General features: G+C 35.2%; 1 protein-coding gene across 2 annotated transcripts in view; it reads right to left on the bottom strand.

Moving 5' to 3' along the window:
* The window catches only part of mahj (LisH and WD40 domain-containing protein mahjong), a 305108-nt gene that overhangs the window by 60724 nt on the left and 224112 nt on the right, over positions 1-20272 (bottom strand). For both annotated transcript variants that reach the window (XM_090369657.1, XM_090369658.1), the window contains exons 27-29: positions 15363-15424; positions 11977-12043; positions 4097-4168 (exon numbers count right to left, since the gene is read on the bottom strand). In XM_090369657.1, the coding sequence (XP_090225783.1) occupies positions 4097-4168; positions 11977-12043; positions 15363-15424 (201 nt within the window). The remainder of the gene's footprint in view (positions 1-4096; positions 4169-11976; positions 12044-15362; positions 15425-20272) is intronic.

Here is a 20272-nt window from a genome sequence, read left to right as displayed (position 1 = left end):
GTTTATGAGAATCAATTAGTAGCTATCTCATTGTGCTTGTCAACAGGTTTGAAAGTTCCAGCAGACAGACTAGACAGTGTTGTTAATTGTCCATTGTATGTTATATATTGTTTTCTTGGTTCTCAGGAATTCAGAGACTCTGAGCATATTTAAAAAAAAGTATTGTATATATATGTTTAATATAATAATTACTGTTTCTCAGTGGCAATGAGAATAATTTGTGGAAGTTCTCCACTAGTTATTCATTTGTCGACACCCACTGGTATTGCACTACATCCGGTGGGTGTGGGACTTTTGCATTCGGCACAAATACATAATGTAAACCCAGGCTTAGAGAAGGGCACCGGGCAGCAGCTGTCTTATATTGGCAGTGGTAAAATATCTCGCACGTTTTTAGGCTAGATTTGTTGAGGTTCTACGCCAAAATTTATGAACCAGGTGGAGATGCGCTTTTGCCTAGGAGCCACCCTTGACTCTGGGATACATGTACACAGTGCACCAGGAGATCAAATATAATATAATGTCTTATACAGGGTGTCTCAAAAATACATGGCATAACTTCAGGAATGAGTTCCTCATATGTAGACAATAAAAATATTTTATATCAACATAGTTCCAGAAATGCTTGGTTTCCGAGTTTTGAAGGTCTGTCTATGACACTTAACTGTTCACATCACCTTATGGTAATTGTTCAAAATGTCCAGCTTCTGCCTGAATACAGGCCTCACATTGACGTCTCATGGACTCGCACAGACGATGCCAAATTCCTGGCATGTTTAGTATTGTCTCACAACCTGCCACAATTCGATTGCAGAGAGTTTCCACATCAGCTACTGGAGTTGAATACATCAATGACTTTAAATGGCACCGCAAGAAGAAATCTAGTGGGTTTAAATCAGTGAGTGTGGAGGCCAGGCAGTTGGTCCACCTATCCACTGACCAGTAAACCTTCAATTCAGATAATTGCGGGCTAGGTGGCTGAAATGTGCGGGAGCGCCATCATGCATGAAGTGTGCTTGTTGATGAATGATCAGTGGCATGTCGTCCTGTTGTTTTCCAGAAAGTTTCTGTATGCCTACCCTGTGAGTTTGTTTGGAAGTACATGAGGCCCAAATAACTTAGCACCAAAAACACCCACCCAGATGTTGATGCTGAACCGCTGTTGGTGATGTGATGGAAGAACTGAATGTGGATTTTTCCTCAGTCCATACATGCTAATTGTGAAAGTTTTGGATTCCATCTTGTGTGAACTCTGCTTCATCTGTGAATATCACTAAGGCAGGAAAGTGAGGAGTCGTACCACACTGCTGCAAGAACCACTGGCAGAACATTGCTCGCACAGGGTAATCTGCTGGTGACAAGGCCTGTACCCATTGCAGATAGTAAGGATACAGTATACAGTTTGTTTTCTCACAACACTCTCCAAACAGTCGAACGTTGAACAGCCGGTTTGCATTGCTGTTCAGCGTGTGCTGATTTCAGGAGTGGCATGCACAACATCCAAAATCTCCTCCTCTACTTCAGGAGTCGTAGATCTTGGTTGTCCTCTGTCAGCAGCATGAGGTGTAAAGGTCCCATGTTCACAAAGGCAGCGATGGATACCTTCAAACGTTTTCCTGCCTGGACATCTTCGTTCTGGGAACCTTTCATGGTACAAAGGACGAGCCTCCAAAGCATTACCGTCCACCAAACCGTACATAAAGTGCATATCTGCTTGCTCCTGATTTGAGTACATGGTCGGAATGGAAACCACCAGATTCTGTCAGTACCTTGTGATGAAAGAAATCACCTGCGGGAGATATAAGACATTCCGGTTAATAACTCGGGAACCAATCCGGAACTATGTTGATATAAAATATTTTTGTCTACATGTGAAGAACTCATTCCTGAAGTTATGCCGTGTATTTCTGAGACACCCTGTATATGTGTAACAAGAATGTTAATATATATAAAATTGTATATATATCTTTTTGTAAGTATTGTATGTATATATATATATATATATATATATATATATATATATATATATATATATATATATATATAATAATGTGTACAAATAAATGGAAAATGGAATGGAATGCAGTAATTGACTACCTTAGTGATCCAGTGTTTCAGTTCAGGAATGCTTACTATCAATGGTAGAATAAACAAGGCATCCTATGCATATGCATAGCCCACCACAAAAATAAGTCACAGTGTTGGATCTAGAGATATGGGGGAACAGGAACTTCACACATCATCATCTTTGATACCTCATCCCATTCTGAGGTAACATGTTATTGAGAGTGAGAAGCTGCATCATCCTATTGGAAGATAAAATCAGCACAATCTTCATGAAATTGAGGCATAAGCCAATTATAATTAATATTTCCAGGTACCCATCGATCATTTATTTCCCAAAAAAAAAAAAAAAAACTGAATTTTCTGATGTAAAATGTCACGAAACATTTATTCATGGGGAATCCCACTTATGTGCAACAATTTGGTGGTGATTTTCAATGTCCTCCACACTTGAATGCTGGTGTAATTGACTTTCCTGCTGAAGTGAAAAATTGTTTAATCACAGAAAAAGCTTGATTTCACTCTCTGTCACTTTTCTGTTGAATGCCACAGCAAAATTCATATCACTTATGATTTGCCAATCGATTTTAACACCATTACTAACTGCAGTTTATATACTTTTGAAAGTAATTTAAATACTTCTGGAGAATATTCCAAACTATTCTTTGAGGCATATTCGACTCAGCTATTTCTGTAAGTGTTTCCTGCTAAAGCTGAAAGACTTCTCTTACATGTTGCTACTCCTTCAATGACACAGGGACAATCCAGACTTCCCTTCCTCTTTCAGATACAGCCTTTTCCTTTAGCTGTTTAAATCACTGTAAAATCCTCTACGACCTAGAGGTTGAGAAGCTATTATAGAGCATACCTAGGAGCAAAGGGATTGTGAACTACATAATAATTTTCCTTAGCCATCAGACAAGGATGATTAAAACAATTATTTATGCAAATTTGGACATTGTTGGGGCATACAACGATCCAAAAGCTAACATCAGTATATATGAAAACTTCATGCAGTAAAAGTGTTAAGAAAGGCTAAAATAAGCACTTTTGTATTTTAAAGAAAATCAATAAAAAAAACTTCATTTATTCTGACCTGAACTTCATAATATAATTATAAATGAACAATTACTTTTTCATTAACTGGACTTCCTGATAGCCTGAACCTGATGTGATTTTTGGGCAGTGAGCTTTCAAGAAGCCATTGTTCTACTATGAACTATGAGGTCAGTAAAATGTGTGTTTTCTAAGGCTGTTGTGTCTATTTATGGGATTAAAAAAGCCTAGGGAAAACTGAACTTCTGCCTGGGATTAAGATTCACCTTTCCTAAAAAAAAGGCCTCTGAAAAGTCCCTTGTGTCAGTGTAAATATTGAAACACTAATTTTTGAAATAGGTGATGTGACAATTACTATCCTAAATTGGAGGTTACTGTTCAGAAGCATGTTGTTATTTTAAAAAGATAATAAAAATCATTCTGCATGACAACTTTTGACATATCCTAATGAGTAACAATACTATTATATAAGAATTTGGATGCCACGAATTGAGAAATCTTAGCTGAAATGCCATTATCCATTATTAATTATTGCATTCCTTCTAACAGCTAGTTCAAAGGGAAGCTTTCATAGGTCATCTCTAGCTTTTTTCAATATTTTTTAAGAATATTTCAGTGAGTTGTCAATTCAAGAGTTGCACATGCAGTCATGAATTTTCCATATAATTAATATAACCAAATCATGCCCTATATCTATTTTACTATAAGCTTTTTGTCACAATGTTATTTTCTCATTTCACAAATGAACATGTCTTAAACTTTCTAGAGGAGACTGAATTTCTAAAATAGATCCCTTTTTGAAATTCCAATCATACATAACGAGGAAGGTAATTTATTAAATAAGCTGGTATGTTCAAATAAAAAAATAAAAATAAAAAAAAAGTAAAAAAGAATTATAATTATTCTTTTTCCTAAGATCACTTTTCCAAAATCTCCTCCCCCAACCTCTCTCCCTGTACACAAAAAGAATACTTACACTTCCTGTGTGCATATTATATACTTTGAGTTCACCAGAAAATGTACCCAAGAATAGGAACTGATCACAGGTCTGAAAATATAAAAACAAAATGGGGAAATATTATATTTATAATAATCAAATGCATGGTCTAAAACTGTATATATATATTTTTAATTAAATCTTGGTTTATAGAAATTTAAGGAATCAACACAGAATTCTGACCACACTGACAACAGATATTTATTCAAATAGTAACAATAACAAATGCATGATGTCTAGAAAGGTTTTAGTTCCAATTATTCACAATCAAAATAATGAAATACTAGACCAAAATGGTGACATTCAAATTGCCAACTATCTCATAACACTATTACAAGTTAAAAATGCCTACAATCCAAAATTCTAAAAGGGTCACACATAAAATTGTGAAAATGCCAAAAAGGTCAGAACATCAAATTGTTAAAAACCCCACTATTCAAATGCTGACGGTTGGTAACAGGTTATAGTACCAAACTATTGTGCTGCAGTTACATAAAATGTATTTGTTATTAATAATTTAAACAAAATTTCTGATGAAAAGATTTTTGAAGAATTTTATTAGTTATCACAAGGTGACTTTGCTATAAATATATAGCTATTATTTTTAACATTAGGGTATTTTAGTACTCAAGTAGTGGAATCATGCCTTGTCAAGTGTAACCTTAATTATAGCATTAATTTGCTACTTCAATTTCATGACATAATAGTGTTCCTTTTTTCTACAATATCATGAGGTGATAAATCTAAGCGTTCATCATGAAAATCTGGATGTATTATTAAGTGATTATTATTATATGTGAACCAAAAGAGTTTATTTTTTTATCCTAGTATAGCAGAATCAATTAATTTTTGATCTTTTTTTTATCCTCATTGCTAATTTATTTTATTTTAATGTAATATTTTTCATTTGTTTTATTTGTAGGAGACAGTTTATAAGGATTTCACAATCCTTAAAACAGCTTTATCATTTAAAAAAAAAAAAAAAGTTATCTACTACTGTTTATAGGATAAAAATAAGTGGCAACCTTATCATATCACTTGCCTTATTACTGTTTCCTCCCCCCCCCCCCCAAACATCACAAAACACCCATGAAACTGACATTGTGGGATTCCTGGCCTGACGGAGACCCCTTTCCACATTCTCTTTCAGTGGCAATATAATCAGTAACTTCATTGCACAGATAGGGTTATCCCAATCAGATAGTCCAATAACTTGCTGCTGACCTTTTAAAAGTGTCCAAAAACTGCGTTATCATGGAGACATCCAAGATCAACCTATGTTAACAGTTAGTTAGTTATTTGGTTTTTAGGAGCATTAACAACTAAGGCCATATTGCTCCGGGATATGCGGTGGTCATTCCTTGACCTTTCCGCATCCTCCGTATTTGGTGGTGACGGGCTCGAACCCCGGTCTAATCAAGTAGCGTGTGCTACGCACTGCTGCTCCTTCCCACCTGGCTACGGAGGCGCCCCTATGTTAACAAGTCACTTCTGATTGTCCAACTATTCTTCCCATTCTGCTCATTTTAAATTGCCCTACAGATTTGCTGTAACTACCTTTCCTTTGCAACACTACAATATACACCACAGCCTCACTAACAGTACAGTTACCAAGAAACCTCAGGGGTTTTAAGAAAACTACTTAATGCCTTGAAGAGGTAATTATAATTGTCCTTTTTGGAAGGTGACTGTGTCATACAAATATAATAAAAGTATTCAGGTGTGCTATGTCATTGTGCTTATGTAAAAGATAAACATGTAATAAAGATAATATTCAGGTGGTTATACATCCAAATCATCATGATTTCCACAGTGTGCCCTTCTGAAGAAAATGGAGGGGTAGTGAGAGATTTCTCTGGGCTTCAAGTGATATAACATTACAAAGCTGGATGTGGTGAACTTATTTTGTAGCTTTCTTATTTTTCTACTTTTCCTTTGTCCTCCCATGTGGTGCAGATAGCACGCTACCTGTACCACAGGATAATGAACCACTGGATTTACTAATAAGTTGAGATAATCTAAAAGATCCTCATGGACCAATTGGTTGGTATTTTAACCTGTTGTAGACTGTCAGCATTTCTAATGGCATTTTGACCAGTCAGTATTCTGACCAATTGATGTTTTTGACATGTAAGTGAAACATGGCAAAAACATGTTTCTATCTTCTCCTGTAATTATCTTCTCCACTCATGTTGCTATTGCAAAGAGCCAACACTGAAACTTTTGGCATTTTTATGTTGATGTTTTGACAGTGTTTAGCATATCAAACATTTTGGTGTTTTGAGTAAAGTTTTTTTAGTAAAGTTGAGTAAAGTTTTTTTAGGTTCTCACTATTCAGCAATTCAGTGTGTCAGCATTTTAACATGTTTGTCATTTGATCATCCAGCATTTTGATTGGCAGTGTTCTGGTTGCTAACATTGTGGGTATGAGTTTCTGCAATTTGATCGACTAAAGTCTAAGAAAACTTGTTTCCTTCCCCTATCTTCATACAAAAATTGAAGGAATCATTGAAGAATTGTGACCTCTTTATATACAAACACTAGATAAATGGCAAAAGTCAAAAACTGTTTAAACGTTTTGATAACTTTACTTGAAAAGTTACTGAAAATCCATAAAGAATTTAACTGGTCAAAATCTTTACAAACTGTCACATAGAAAGAGTAATAAAATGGAATACAGTGGTTCTTTCAAAGTTTGTTTAAACATATTTATTATAATTAAAAACTATCAGACACAAATTATGATGCATTTATCAATTTTTAATGAGCTCTTAACTTGAAAAGCTTAAATAAACATTTATGCTAGGAAAATATGAAGAATGTTCGCTACTTTCTAAAATTTTGGCAAGTTAAATGTCATATAAAAAACGGTACAGTCAGTCCTCGTATAACACGTGTTTACATTACACGAATTCGATCATACACGATTTATAAATAGGGGAACGATATCTTATATAACACGAACCGAATTCGCTTATGCACGATTCGCCTTTGTGTTTACAAGAAATAGCAGTCGAACGCAGAATCACCCCAACCGAACGCAACACGATAGGAATGAAGAGAAGATTCTGAAAATGTATTTATGTTTCTTATATCAGTGAAGGGGAAACACATTTCACCATAATAACGTAAAAATCCACACAATTCCAGCTATCGGCATAATCACAAATGCAATTAGATCGGGTTTACTACCAGTTTATAACAGATTCCACTAGCAGAAACGCAACTGGAAATTGTTTTTATTGTTTTATGGTAGTAACCCCTAGAAATGTGCGTTAGTAAAATGTGAGGTGTTAATAGTGTATCTCTGCCTTTACGGTGTTGTTTATTCAGTTGCTACACGCACGCAGTTTTGTTTATGTCTTTCGAGCGTGCCTCCTCATTTTGTAATTGTGCTTTATTCCCTAAAAATGAGTGAAATACTTAAAAGGTGTGAAAAGGAAGCATCCTGGTGAAGACACTACAGATTCTGAGAGAAAAAGAAAAGCAATATCGATAAACAGAGGCGGACTGAGTCAAAAATTCTTACCCGGGAAAATTTATAGTCGCCTCATACAAGCGTTTATGGCCAAAATCACACCGGCCTCCGGCCAACCGGGGTTTCCCTGGCAAGGCTTATGGCCAGTCTGCCTCTGTCGATAGAGAAAAAATATGAAATTGTGAAACGCTTTGAGTGAAATGAAAGACCATGTGATATTGCATGTGCTACAGACCTAAATGAGGCAATGCCGAGAATTACAAAGAATGCAGAGAAAATAAAAACAAATTTCATAGCAGGAACAACTCAAAGTGTAATTAAAATCCATTAGATAAAGACACAAAGAATTGGAAGAGATGGAACGGCTGTCATCTGTTTGGATAGAAAATCAAATAAAAAACAAAGTTTGCTTACGATAGAAGCAAAAGCATTAGCAATACATGTATTTTATTACGTAATAGTTGTAATAAAGTATTTTATTATATGTAAGTATAATAAAATATAAAGCATAATATAAAATACGTAAGTATTTTATTATGATTATTTATTGTGTTTGGTAATGTTTTGGTTACAAATGTGTGTTCAATCTTGGGTGGTCGGCACCTAACCCTATATTTCCCATAGGGCCTGTTGTTCATATTGCACGATTTTGCATTGCACGAGGGTTTCTAGGAACACAACTTTCGTGCTATACGAGGACTGACTGTATTGTAATTGGGCTTTTGATGTGACATAAAATATTTAAAATTTCAGGATTATACACTAAAGAATGAGAATTAAAACAAAATATTTATTGCTTTCACAGTGAAATGAATAAACAGTATAAAAAACTTGACTTGGTCAATGGGGAGGTGACCTTTAAAGCCCAGACTTATATGAGAATTTTTTTCAGTGTAAAAGAAGGCCAAGACAAGAATTTTTAAAAGACCAAGAACCTTTTGAAATCATCACACAGCAGGTAGCCCTATTAGCAACCCTGAATTAAGAAGTGAATGGATATACTGAACATAAACAAGCAGCCAAGCAGCAGATCACAAGAAAACTTCAGTTTGGAAACAGAACTTATGTTACTTGGATATTAATTCCTAAATAAAAGGTGCATGAGACCAATATATTATAATATTATTAATAAAAGGAAGAATGTTTCAAACACAGTTTATTGCAATATTTGAAGCAACTTAAATATAACACTTCTCTGTGTTAACTTTGCAGTCCATTGTCAGGAGATATTATGGTTTCTCCAGTGACAGTACTTGAGGATGTATTTTTACAAACAACTATAGCAGGACCCCGTTATAATGTGGTTCGCTTTACGCTGATTTGCTATAATGCTGTTCTTATATTATAACCCGTATCTGACTATAACGCTGTCACAGATCACTATAACGCTCTTTTACAGATTGCATTTTTGACATATTTAACGAAATTGTTTCATTTGATGGAGTCAATAGCTTGAAAATGAATAGCAAAACAGCATTAAAACATTTCCCACGCTCAGCGAAATTTTCTCGCACGCTAATTTAATTGCAGTACAGTGACTTGTTACATAGTTTCAAGCTCAACATTTTAAAAAATGATCAAGAATATTGCTTGTAATGTTTGCGTTATATGCATTTATCCGAAGTCTAGTCATCACTCAGTACAGTATTAGACATCGTGCGTAACGGACAATTTACTTGAACATTGTATCATAATTAATGCAACCAATGTAGTTACATTTTCGAAGAGTTAATAATGGCCGATAAGAATGAAAAAGCAACAACATCTGGGTGCAGTACGAAGACTATAAATGTAAGAAAAAGACTGAATTTGAAAATTAAATTAGACGTTTTGAAGCGAATCGATTCCGGTCAACGACAAGCGGATGTGTGCCATAATTTAGGACTTGCAAGTTTAACTGTAAGAACAATTATAAAAAAAATAAAGAATTAATTTTAGCAGTGGGAAAGATAGCTGTTCCACTGCAAGCAACTAGGACTAGGCCGGCTATTAGGATTGAAATGGAAAGACTAACTAATTTTATTGAAGATAATATTCCAATGCAGAATTCAGTTAAGTTAAATATTAAAAAAAAAAAAAAAAAAAAAAGAGAGAGAGAGAGAAAGAGATTAGCCAATATGATGATCTGAAGAAAACTCACCTAAAAAAAAAAAAAAAAAAAGTGGAACCATTTGAAACTGGTAAGGGCCGGCTGAATAGATTTAAAATCCAGGGAGAAGCTGCTAGTGCAGATCAAGGAGCCGAAACTTTCAAAAAAGAACTTGTTAAAATTATTGAAGAGGGGTATTATGTGTTATACTTCTCAACAAGTTTTTAACATAGATGAAGCAGGACTTTTGTGGAAATGAATGCCTAAAAGAAGTTTCATATTGAAAGAAGAAAAAACATGCCAGGTTTCAAAGCGGCAAAGGATCGGTTGACTTTACTATTGGGTGGTAACGCTGCGGGGGATTTAAAATTAATACCCCTTTTAGTTTATTTGGAAGAGGGCCAAAGTTCAACCCAAAATCGACATATTTTTCATGATTAAATTCATCAATTAAATTAAATCAATTGGAATTTAAGTTTACTTTTGATACGTAATTACCATACAATTATATACGTAGGTAATGCAGAATATTTTATACAAACAAATATTTGAATATTAAATATTTTGGCCGACATTTGTGCATCTTTTCACTACCGTTTATTATTGATTAGGAAATATCCTATGGCACTGACCGCAACTCACAAATACATATGTTACCTTGTGGGAATGCGGTGCTCGCTTAGCGCGGATTCACTTAGCGCTTTGTTTTTCCAGAACAAATTATCAGCGTTAAGCGGGGGTCACCTGTACAACCTGTCCACATCAACCTATCATGTAGTCCAGCGTTTCCCAAACTTTTTTAGGTACACTTTTCATTTTACAATATATTTATGGAACACTTACGAAATACAAGTTTAGCAGGAGCCAAAGAACTGTTGGCGAATATTTTATTACATACAACATACTGTGCATCAGGAGCATCTTTATTTCCAACACCTGTAAAGCCGAAATTCAAATAACTGTCATCATACTTTCGTTTTGGTCTTTTATTAGTTGGTTACTGTTTTTTCACTTCAGATTTTTGGGGAACGAAAGGTTGCGGTGGTTCGTCCTCACTTTTCATTGACCGCTCATTTTCATTGACTGCAACTGCAATACTAGAAGTACTCGCTTCTTGTTTTAAAGTTCCTTTTTTCAACCACAAATCCATGATCATTTATTTTAATAATAATATTTCGAAATAATGATAATTATCAAAAAAGTGTATACAAGGAAGTGAGTTTAGTTATGATATTGGTTCACTTCCCCCTCTCCTTCAACCCGTGTATTCTAGGCTAAATCACATACGAATGGCATATTAGATCACTACATTGCTACTTTTTAGTAGATGTCATTACCTCTATGTATACTTCTCTATGCATAAGCCCTTCAAAATAAAGTGTTTGATGGTCTATTTGATTATTAGTCTATGCTAGTATATTAATAACTGAAAAAAAATTATGTTAAAAATTATAATGATACAAAAGTATGCTACGAATATGCAAAATTTATTTTATTTATTTTTTAATTATTAATTAAGATTTTTCACGGAACACTTGTTCACATCTCACAGAACACTAGTGTTCTGCAGAACACAGTTTGGGAAACGTTGATGTAGTCCATGTGACAGGTGACTACAAAAGTTAACACAAAGAAGTATTATGTTTATATTTAGGCTGTTTAAAATATTGAAATAACCTGTTTTTGAAATGGTTCTCCTTTTATTAATTATATTATAATATTTAACTTCCTTTTTTGACATAATTTTGTGTGAAACAAGATTTCATACTATTCTGTCATAAAGAAAATGTAAACAAAAAAAAAGTTCTTGGTTGATAAAAAACTAAGAATTGTTATTTTGTCAATGACATTGCAATTCAATAAAATATGAAATGGAAATCAATCTCACATATTTGACTAAAGAAATTTTTAAAATAATTTCTTTACAAAGTGTTTTGAACTGTAAAAGTGATTAGTTTTAATATTTTTCATTTCTTTTACATTTATGACAATTAACACATACTTGTATTTTTTAATCATCATAAGATTTAAGAATGACCTTTTACATATTCTTAAGTTTCATGATGATTAAACAAAAAGAGAATAAAAGAAAGATAAAATATTGATATTGCATACACTGTTATTATTTATATAAATTATTTTATGTGAAAAAGGGAATGGAATCAAAACTTTTCTGAGCTGGAGGGATAGGCAACACTATATTTATACGATAGTAGTGTGGAATAACAATGATGTTTATAGATGAACTTTGTGAGAGTGTGAAAATTATTCTGCACAAGTGTATGTACTTACAGAAAAGGCACAGCAGGTAAAACTACTACTACCCTCAGAATCTCTGTATGTCCTCACTGGACGGAACCTACAATAAAGAAACAAAAAGTAAAGTTTTCATTCATTATGAGAATGAACAGAGTTATAATCACGCATTTGTATTGACTTAATTTATATATCTATACATAAGAAGTGTATATTTCCCATTGGCATGTTAAACTAGGGGACAACTATAAAATTTTGGAATACAAAATACAGTGGATTCCGGTTATTTGGGCCACCGGTTAATCGGGGCAAATCTTAAAAAACAAAACAGAAACCAATCGAGAAAATAGCCAGGGTTTACTTCGCTTAATTGGGACAGCATGCCGTTTAATTGGGGCAGGAGACCGTAGCAATGGAGATTACCCTACGATTGTCTCCGACGGTACCATGTGGTTCAGTCGAAATTCTGGAGGTCACAACCATAAAACAATAAAAACAATTAGCAGTCACCTGTTTATTGGGCCTTTCTGTTAGTGAAATCTATCATAAACGGACAGTAAACTCGATCTTACTGAATTTGCGATAATACCGACAGCTGGAATTCTGTGGGTTATGGTGAAATGTGTTTACACTTCCATGAAACCTTCAATCATATAAAAAAATTAATTTTCAGATCTTCTCTTCATTCCTATTTTTAAAGCTTTGTAACTCATTACTCGGTTCTCACTTGTGCGTATTGTGTGTGCCGTGTTCTTTGTTATTGATTGCTTATCTTTTTACTGTTTTAAATTTTAACCCCCACCCACAAATGTCAGTGAACAGAATGTCAACTAGTTCATATGTACATATTACAGTATATATTAATTATTCCGATTATCACGTATCATTTAATTTTTTAATTGGTAAGGTAATAAAGGGTAAATTTCTGCTTAATATATCTTTGCTTTTATAGCCTGTGTTTAATATTCCTCCTATTTTTGCTAATTAGAATCGCTGTTTAATAGAATTAAAATTCAATTCACAAACGTGATCACAGTGACCGGCGCTTACTGCACATCATATAGTGAACGGTACTTTACTATGTTGAGTTCATCATAACATGATTTGATTGTACAGTGAACCAATTGTAAAAAGGGGGGGGGGGTACATTGTATTTTTAACTATTTACGTGAAACTTCGGATAATTGGGGCAGCCGCTTAATTGGGTCAAAATGCACTAGTCCCGATGTGTCCCAAATAACCGGAATGGACTGTATTGATTTTTGCTCTAGCAACCAAATCATTGACCTACTAGATTAATCTCTGTCAATGAGCTTTAACATTTATATTTAGCCAAATTCATTTTGGAAAAGGATACAATAAAAACTATTATCAAAGGCATTATTTTTGCAGAAAAATTTCTGGTAGGGAGAAGGATGTTATTCTTCTATATAAAATGGTAAGATTTTATTTGGAATACTGTATTCAGGTCTTGAGGCCTCACCTAAAAGCAGAGACAGAACTTGCAGAGAGGAGATCCAAAGAAGGGCAACTAGATTGGCTGGGGGTACCAATGGCTGCCCTTAGATGGGTACTACAGAGACTGAGGACTAGACACCTAAGGGGTGACCTGATAGAGGTGTATATTTCCCAATGGCATGTTAAACTGCTTTGGCAATGTACCATAGAATAATGATGAAATGAGGAGGCAGCAAGAAACTTTGGACAGGTATAAGGAATATTTATAGGGATTGTATAAGAATTGCCAAAAAGGTCATATTACAGAAGTGGTCACACTTCTGTAATATGACCAGTGATTTCTTCAGACTGTCAGTGTTAGGCAACCATAGCCTAACACTGACAGTCTGAAGAAATCACTGGTCAGGCATTAGCCAGTACCACTGAGCACTGTGTACAATGCAACAAGTGAATGAAATGGAAGAATGAAGGAATGTGCAAAGGCACTATTTAAAATGTGACTGTTGCCATTTCAAATAACACGTTGAATTTTTGTTTAATACTATATCAGTAAATTCTATAAAAAAAACAGATTTCTATTTCATTTGTAGTAACTGCTACAAAAGTCCTTTAAATATTTATGGAAGAATTGTATATATCAAGAGAGGAGATGACACAACAAGAGATTAATGTTACACTAGCAGTTTTATTTATTTTTTGGATCCTACTTCTGCACACATACTTATTTCCATCTGCATGTGTAAATAAATAATATCTTCTACACCAATACACTGTACAGAAAGAGGTTATGCCTGAATGTGCAAAGACTATATAGCTGTCTTTCAGAGCTTAAGGCTTTTGTGCTAGGTTAACTACCTTCCACACATTCAATATTTATGGCTTTTAACAAAAGCAATATATGAGGTGTGGCTATTAAATAACAAAACTGCTGCAATAAAATAAATATAATGAAATATTTCATTATAAATATAATGTTGTATGTTTGATTGACAGTCTGATTTGTTGGGACGTGATTGAGTCATAATAATTCCTGTAGTATTGAAGAAAACAAGAAGCATGGTTTTCATTTTTGATTTTGACATTCTTGCTTTGTTAGGTCTAGGGGACTGTTTGTCAGCCAACTTTCATTGCAAGTAATTACAGTTCTACTCAGAGAGTCTGGATCTTCTTTAATTTTTTCAAAACATCATCTCAAACTTGGAGTCTTCTCATTCTTTGATCTTCATTCAACAACCTGTGTCAGTTACGGTTAGGTAGGATGTGAGCACACACTGTTCTCATGCCTAAATTTTCAGTTAAATTTTGTCCAACTGTTTCTTTGTTCATACTGAGTTCTGATGTAACCATAATAAAGTGCTTAAATGTCAGTCACTTCTAATCAATGTCCACATTTTCATCAGTTTTCATGGATACCAGACAGCCTGGTCAATCATTGTGTTCCACATTCTCTCTTCTTCTAAAAATCTTTTATGCCATTCAACACGCAATCTCTTAACATGGTATCTTTCTTATAAACTTGATGTATCAAATCATAACATTGTGTTTTTTTTATTTTTGTTAAAAATTTGAGATTGACTTTTTGTTAGATTCTTTTGTCTGTTATTTTATCAGACAAAACAAAAACCTGCCTCGTTGCAAAGCAAATGAGCATATTGGAACATGACTTGGCAGATAACTGGGGAAAGGTTCAAGGTCAACTGTTGTGCCATCGTTTCACAGGTGGTGCTTAGTGTGTAGAGCTGTGCACACAGTCCCATTTAATAGACACACTTGTAAAGTCATATTATATTTCAACTAAAATACAGTAAACATTTTGCTGTTTCCTTCATCTTTGTACATTTAGGCGAGTTTTTTTTTTTTTATCCATAAAGAGTCAAAAGGAGCACAAAGCAACATGAAGCTTCAAGGGTTAACTCTTCTTAAAATAAATAAAGGAAATAGAAAATTATAACTATTATACTCACCTACTATAAATAAATTTTCTATTCATCCTTGCTCCATCATATCCTCCAAACCTTGGATGAATCTGATTAAAAAAAAAAAAAAAAACCATAAACTTTATAAGATATTATAATCATAGATTAATAAGATATAAATATATATACAGGGTGTTTCAAAAAATATGGTCAATAATTTAAAGTTGAAAAGTACAAACTAAAATAAGCAAAGAAGTCCCAGTGAACATCGGGCCACAAACGAACCGTTTTCAAGATAATGCACATTTTATGTAAAAGATCCGCCACTGACTATGGGAGCACTAGTTCAGCAAAAAGCTGTGAATCCTTTGCTAAGGGTGGTTTTATTAAACATAAGATAATACATTTTTAATTTTTGGTTTCAACACCATAGGATTTTACAGATGTTACATGTTATGGGATGTTACAAAAGGTGTTCAAAATGCTGTCCTTACATCCCTATGCAGCTTTGTAGTCTTCTCTGCATTGAGCTGCGAATCCTTTCAGGCATTCCTGAGTCATTTCTGATTTGCTGAAAGGCTCCTTCAACTCGACGCTGCAATTCCTCAACTGTGTTATTGTCAGAAGTGTACACCAAGCTTTTTACATGACCTCAGATACAAAAATCCATGGGATTTAAGTCTGGTGATCTGGAGGCCACATTACAGGCCCACCTCTACCTATCCACCGTTGACCATACCTTCTAGTTAGATACCAAGTCACAACTTGAGCAAAATGTGCCGGTGCACCATCATGAATAAACCACATGTTCTGGCGTTGCTGAAGTGGAACATTATCATCATCAAGAATGTCTGGAAGAACATTCGACAGGAACTGAAGGTACAGCTCTCCTGTTAGCCTGTTCGGCAGAAAGTGTGGTCCAATTAGACGGCCTCCTAGTAGTCCTGCCCAGACATTCAACAAGAAACATTGCTGATGTTGTGACTTGTGAACTGCATTAGGGTTTTCGTCGGATCAAACATGACAGTTATGAAAATTAAAAATACCATCACGAGTAAACTCAGCTTCATCAATGAACAAAATGTTGTTTAAAAATTGGGGGTTCAGGACACACTGTTGTTGCATCCACTGGCAGAAATTCACTCCAGGAGGGTAGCCCGTATTGCTGAGACCTTGTATACGCTGGATATGGTAGGGGTACGGTAGTTGGCAATGTAAAATTTGCCACACACTGCTATGACTCAGTACATGCTCTTGCAGAGCAACCCCCCTTGTTGAAATTCCTGGATTGTTCTATTCTTTTTGACACCCTTTCCTCAACATCACGTGTTATACTTTTGGGCCAACCTGCTCATACACCATGTTCTCTAAGGCATTGATGTACCCTGATGAATGTGCACCTGTTGGGCTGCCTTCGGCGGGGAAATGCTTCTTGGTACAAATGTGCAGCCTTGAGTGCACTGCTGTTGGCTTTACCATATATGAAGTGCATGTCCATATACTCTTTGTTGCTGTAACCTCTTTCCATGTTGACTATCCTTTGACAAGTACTAGTATGCCTGCTCAGAGCATTGAGAGAGGGGAAGGGAGAGAATGAGCATAACCTAACCTAAACAAACAAGTCAGTGGTGTATCTCAACTAGAAATGTGCAATATCTCAAAAACAATTCACTTAAGGACCCATGCTTACTAGGCTTTTTTTTGCATGTTGTAGTCTGTACAGTTCACCTTTAAATTACTGACCATCACTTTTGAAACACCCTGTGTGTGTGTGTGTGTGTGTGTGTGTGTGTGTGTGTGTGTGTGTGTGTGTGTGTGTGTGTGTGTGTGTGTGTGTGTGTGTGTGTAGAACTATGATATTTATTATTCATGTGTTGTTAAATGATTTATATACCTGCCCAACTTTTGAAAAGAAGAACCTCCAATTTTTAATACATATATATTTTATAGACAGAATATACAGAACATTTCTTTAAATTAATAATAAGTAACTATGTGCCGTTGCCGTATTACACAAAAGGAAAATTGTCATTATGAAATGTACAAGTTCATAATGACAAGCCTCAGGCTGTGTGAAAGTTTAACAATGTACAAGTTTGTGCAATAGCATCATGTTAGTACACAGCAAACTCTAAAATTGGTGAAAATGGCAGGTATCTCATATTGTGACTACCTTCACGAGTTGCCATGATATTGCACTACCTCGAATAAGTAATGCTTCACCAATAGAGAAGACTATTGTTACTTATTCTCTGCAGATACCGCCACCACCCAGATGGCACCATTTCAAGGCTATTCAGTGGGTGGGTGGGTAGGCACCCTGTGATGCAATGATGGCAATTCCGTTATGAAGTATAACTCCACAATATGTGAGGTGGATGGTGTATGAAGTGAATCAGACTAAAACGCTTTTAGGGCTTAAACTTCGGGCTGAAAGGCATCATTTTAGGTGTATCTCATATTGTGAATACCTTCACAATGAGTTGCCGTGGTATTGAACTACCTGTAATAAGTAACGCTTTACCAATGGAGAAGACTATTGTTACTTATTTTCAGTGGATATCATTGCTAAGAATAAGTAACATCTCAGGTATTCACAATATGAGATACACCTAAAGTGATGCTGTTTACAGCTATTTTAGAGTTTGCTGCATACTAATATGATGCTATTGTACAAACTTGTACATTGTTAAACTTTCACACAGCCTGAGGCTTAAGCCCTAAAAGCATTTTAGTCTGATTCACTTTGCACACCATCAGGCATCTCTCATTTTGTGCAACTACAGACTCAACAAAAGCTCTTTTCACATTCAGGCTGCTTTTGATAAGAAGCATGATACCAGCACTACCACCAGTCCCATCTTTCCTAAATACACACCATAGTACAAGTCGTCATCCACAATTTCCAGGTGGTACTACTTTTCTGTTAGCCCTATTATGTCAGCATTACTATGATTTTTTAGTGTTTCTCATTTTAATTTTTTAGTGTCATCACCGATCGGGCGCATAGATTTTGGGACCGCAAGTGGCTCGAGAGCTTACGAATTAGTTCTATTGAGAATAATATAAATAGAGATAGGGGCACACGCATTCATCCCCTCTTTGAGGCGGTAATCCTTGGAGAGGATGAACGTTTTTGCCTGAAATGCTCCCGAGCCACTTCCAGTTCCGACGGGAACAGTATACGTTTATGTGAGACGCACCATGAACCAAATACCTGCTGGTATTTAATCATGCACTGCAAAATAGAAATACACTGTTGAGAAAGAAGGCAGAAGCCTTTGAAAGCTTCAGTTAGTATTTTAGCGCTTTTAACCTAGTATATTTTATTGTATTTTAAATTCGCTATTTGTATATTTACTGTATATCACAGTTGTCTTATTTTAAAATTACTATCATCAGTAATATGGTATTTTGTTTTGTTTGTAAATAAATTTATTGTAAATATTAAAAATTTTAAGAATTTGGTTTTCCGTCTTTCGTTTTTACTTCAATGGTTGGTGAGGAACACTAAAAAAAAAAAAAAAAAAAAATCATAGTATGAATATACCCAACCCCAGAGGCCTATTTGAAGAAATGTCAGCATTAGTTACCCTAACCAGGAGTTCAAATCCAGCCATTTTATTGATAACATTCCTGCAGACACAGCTAAGACTAAGTATTCTTCTATGGTTTACTATCCTAACACACCCCTTGAAGTTATTTAGGCTTGTTTCCTTATCTTTCTCATCCTGCTCATTTGAAATGTTAAATGTAAAAAGAACATCTTACCAACATCAGCTGTTGTGTCAAAAAAAAACAAGAATTCTTGAAGTGAGTGCAAGCATTACTTTGATCTGTACCATCAGATAAATGTGGATCTATATTATTTTTCTCCCCCCCACTGCAACTAGCAGTTTCCCTGAACCCTTAAGATATCCTCAATGATAATGGCAAAAATCCTTACACCACCTTTGTTCAAATGAAAACCATCTCCATAAAACAGATTCCTGCTACCTACAAGTGTAGGCTGCACTGATAAAAATTTTTCCTCTCCTCACAAAAGGGTAATAATGAATAATAATGCCCACTTTATCCCACTTAAAATCTGATAATTTGCTGGTAACATTAGCATTAGCTGAGGCATATAATGCAAGAAAGCAAGCTTATATAGCATCGGCCAAAAAAAAAAAAAAAAATCCCATTTCACCCATCCGTTGGAAGTCTGTTCCAGCAATCAACTACCCGCTGGCTAAAGGCAAACTTCCACACATCTATTCTACAACTGTCTTTCCTCAATTTGAATCTATGCTCCCTCAGGTTTTTAATCTGAGCAAGCGGAAGCATCCCATCAGCATTGAGCCTGCTCAAACCATTAAAGACCTTGTACACCTCAATCAGATCACCTCGCAGGTGCGTAGTCTCCAGATGCTGCAACTTACAGAATTTAAGTCTCTCCTGGTAAGAGAACCCCTTTGTTCCTTTCACCAATCTTCTTTCCCTTTTCTGTACTCATTCTAGCAACTCTACATCCTTCCTAAAATGAGGCCTCCAGACTTGTACACAGGGCTCAAGGTGTGGCCTGACCATTGCCTTATACAAGGGGATAATCACCTTGTCTCTGCTAGCTAAATTCTTAGATATCATTGACAAAACTCCATGACCTGCTCTGGCAGACGGGCTGCCAGAGCAGGTCATGGAATTACCCCCAGGTCAGAGAACTTCATATCTGAATGCACAATTACCCACAAGTCTTTTTCATTCTCCACTTCCCTGAGTGTAGTACGACACAGCTGGTACGTTTCTCTTTAATTACTGCTACCCATATGCAGTCCTTTGCATTTGTCAATATTAAACTTCAGTTGCCACTTCTCAGTCCATCTACCTAACTTTTCTAGGTCCTGTTCCAGTAGCATACTGTCTTTACTATTATTAACAACCCTGCCAACCTTCGTATCATCTGCAAACTTGGACATCAA

Source organism: Mastigoproctus giganteus, chromosome 3 (assembly GCF_048544385.1).
Source record: "Mastigoproctus giganteus isolate SK-2022 chromosome 3, ASM4854438v1, whole genome shotgun sequence".
In the NCBI taxonomy this organism is placed as follows: domain Eukaryota; kingdom Metazoa; phylum Arthropoda; class Arachnida; order Uropygi; family Thelyphonidae; genus Mastigoproctus; species Mastigoproctus giganteus.
The sequence above is the reverse complement of the archived record's forward strand: the minus strand, read 5'-3'. Positions and strand labels throughout refer to the sequence as shown.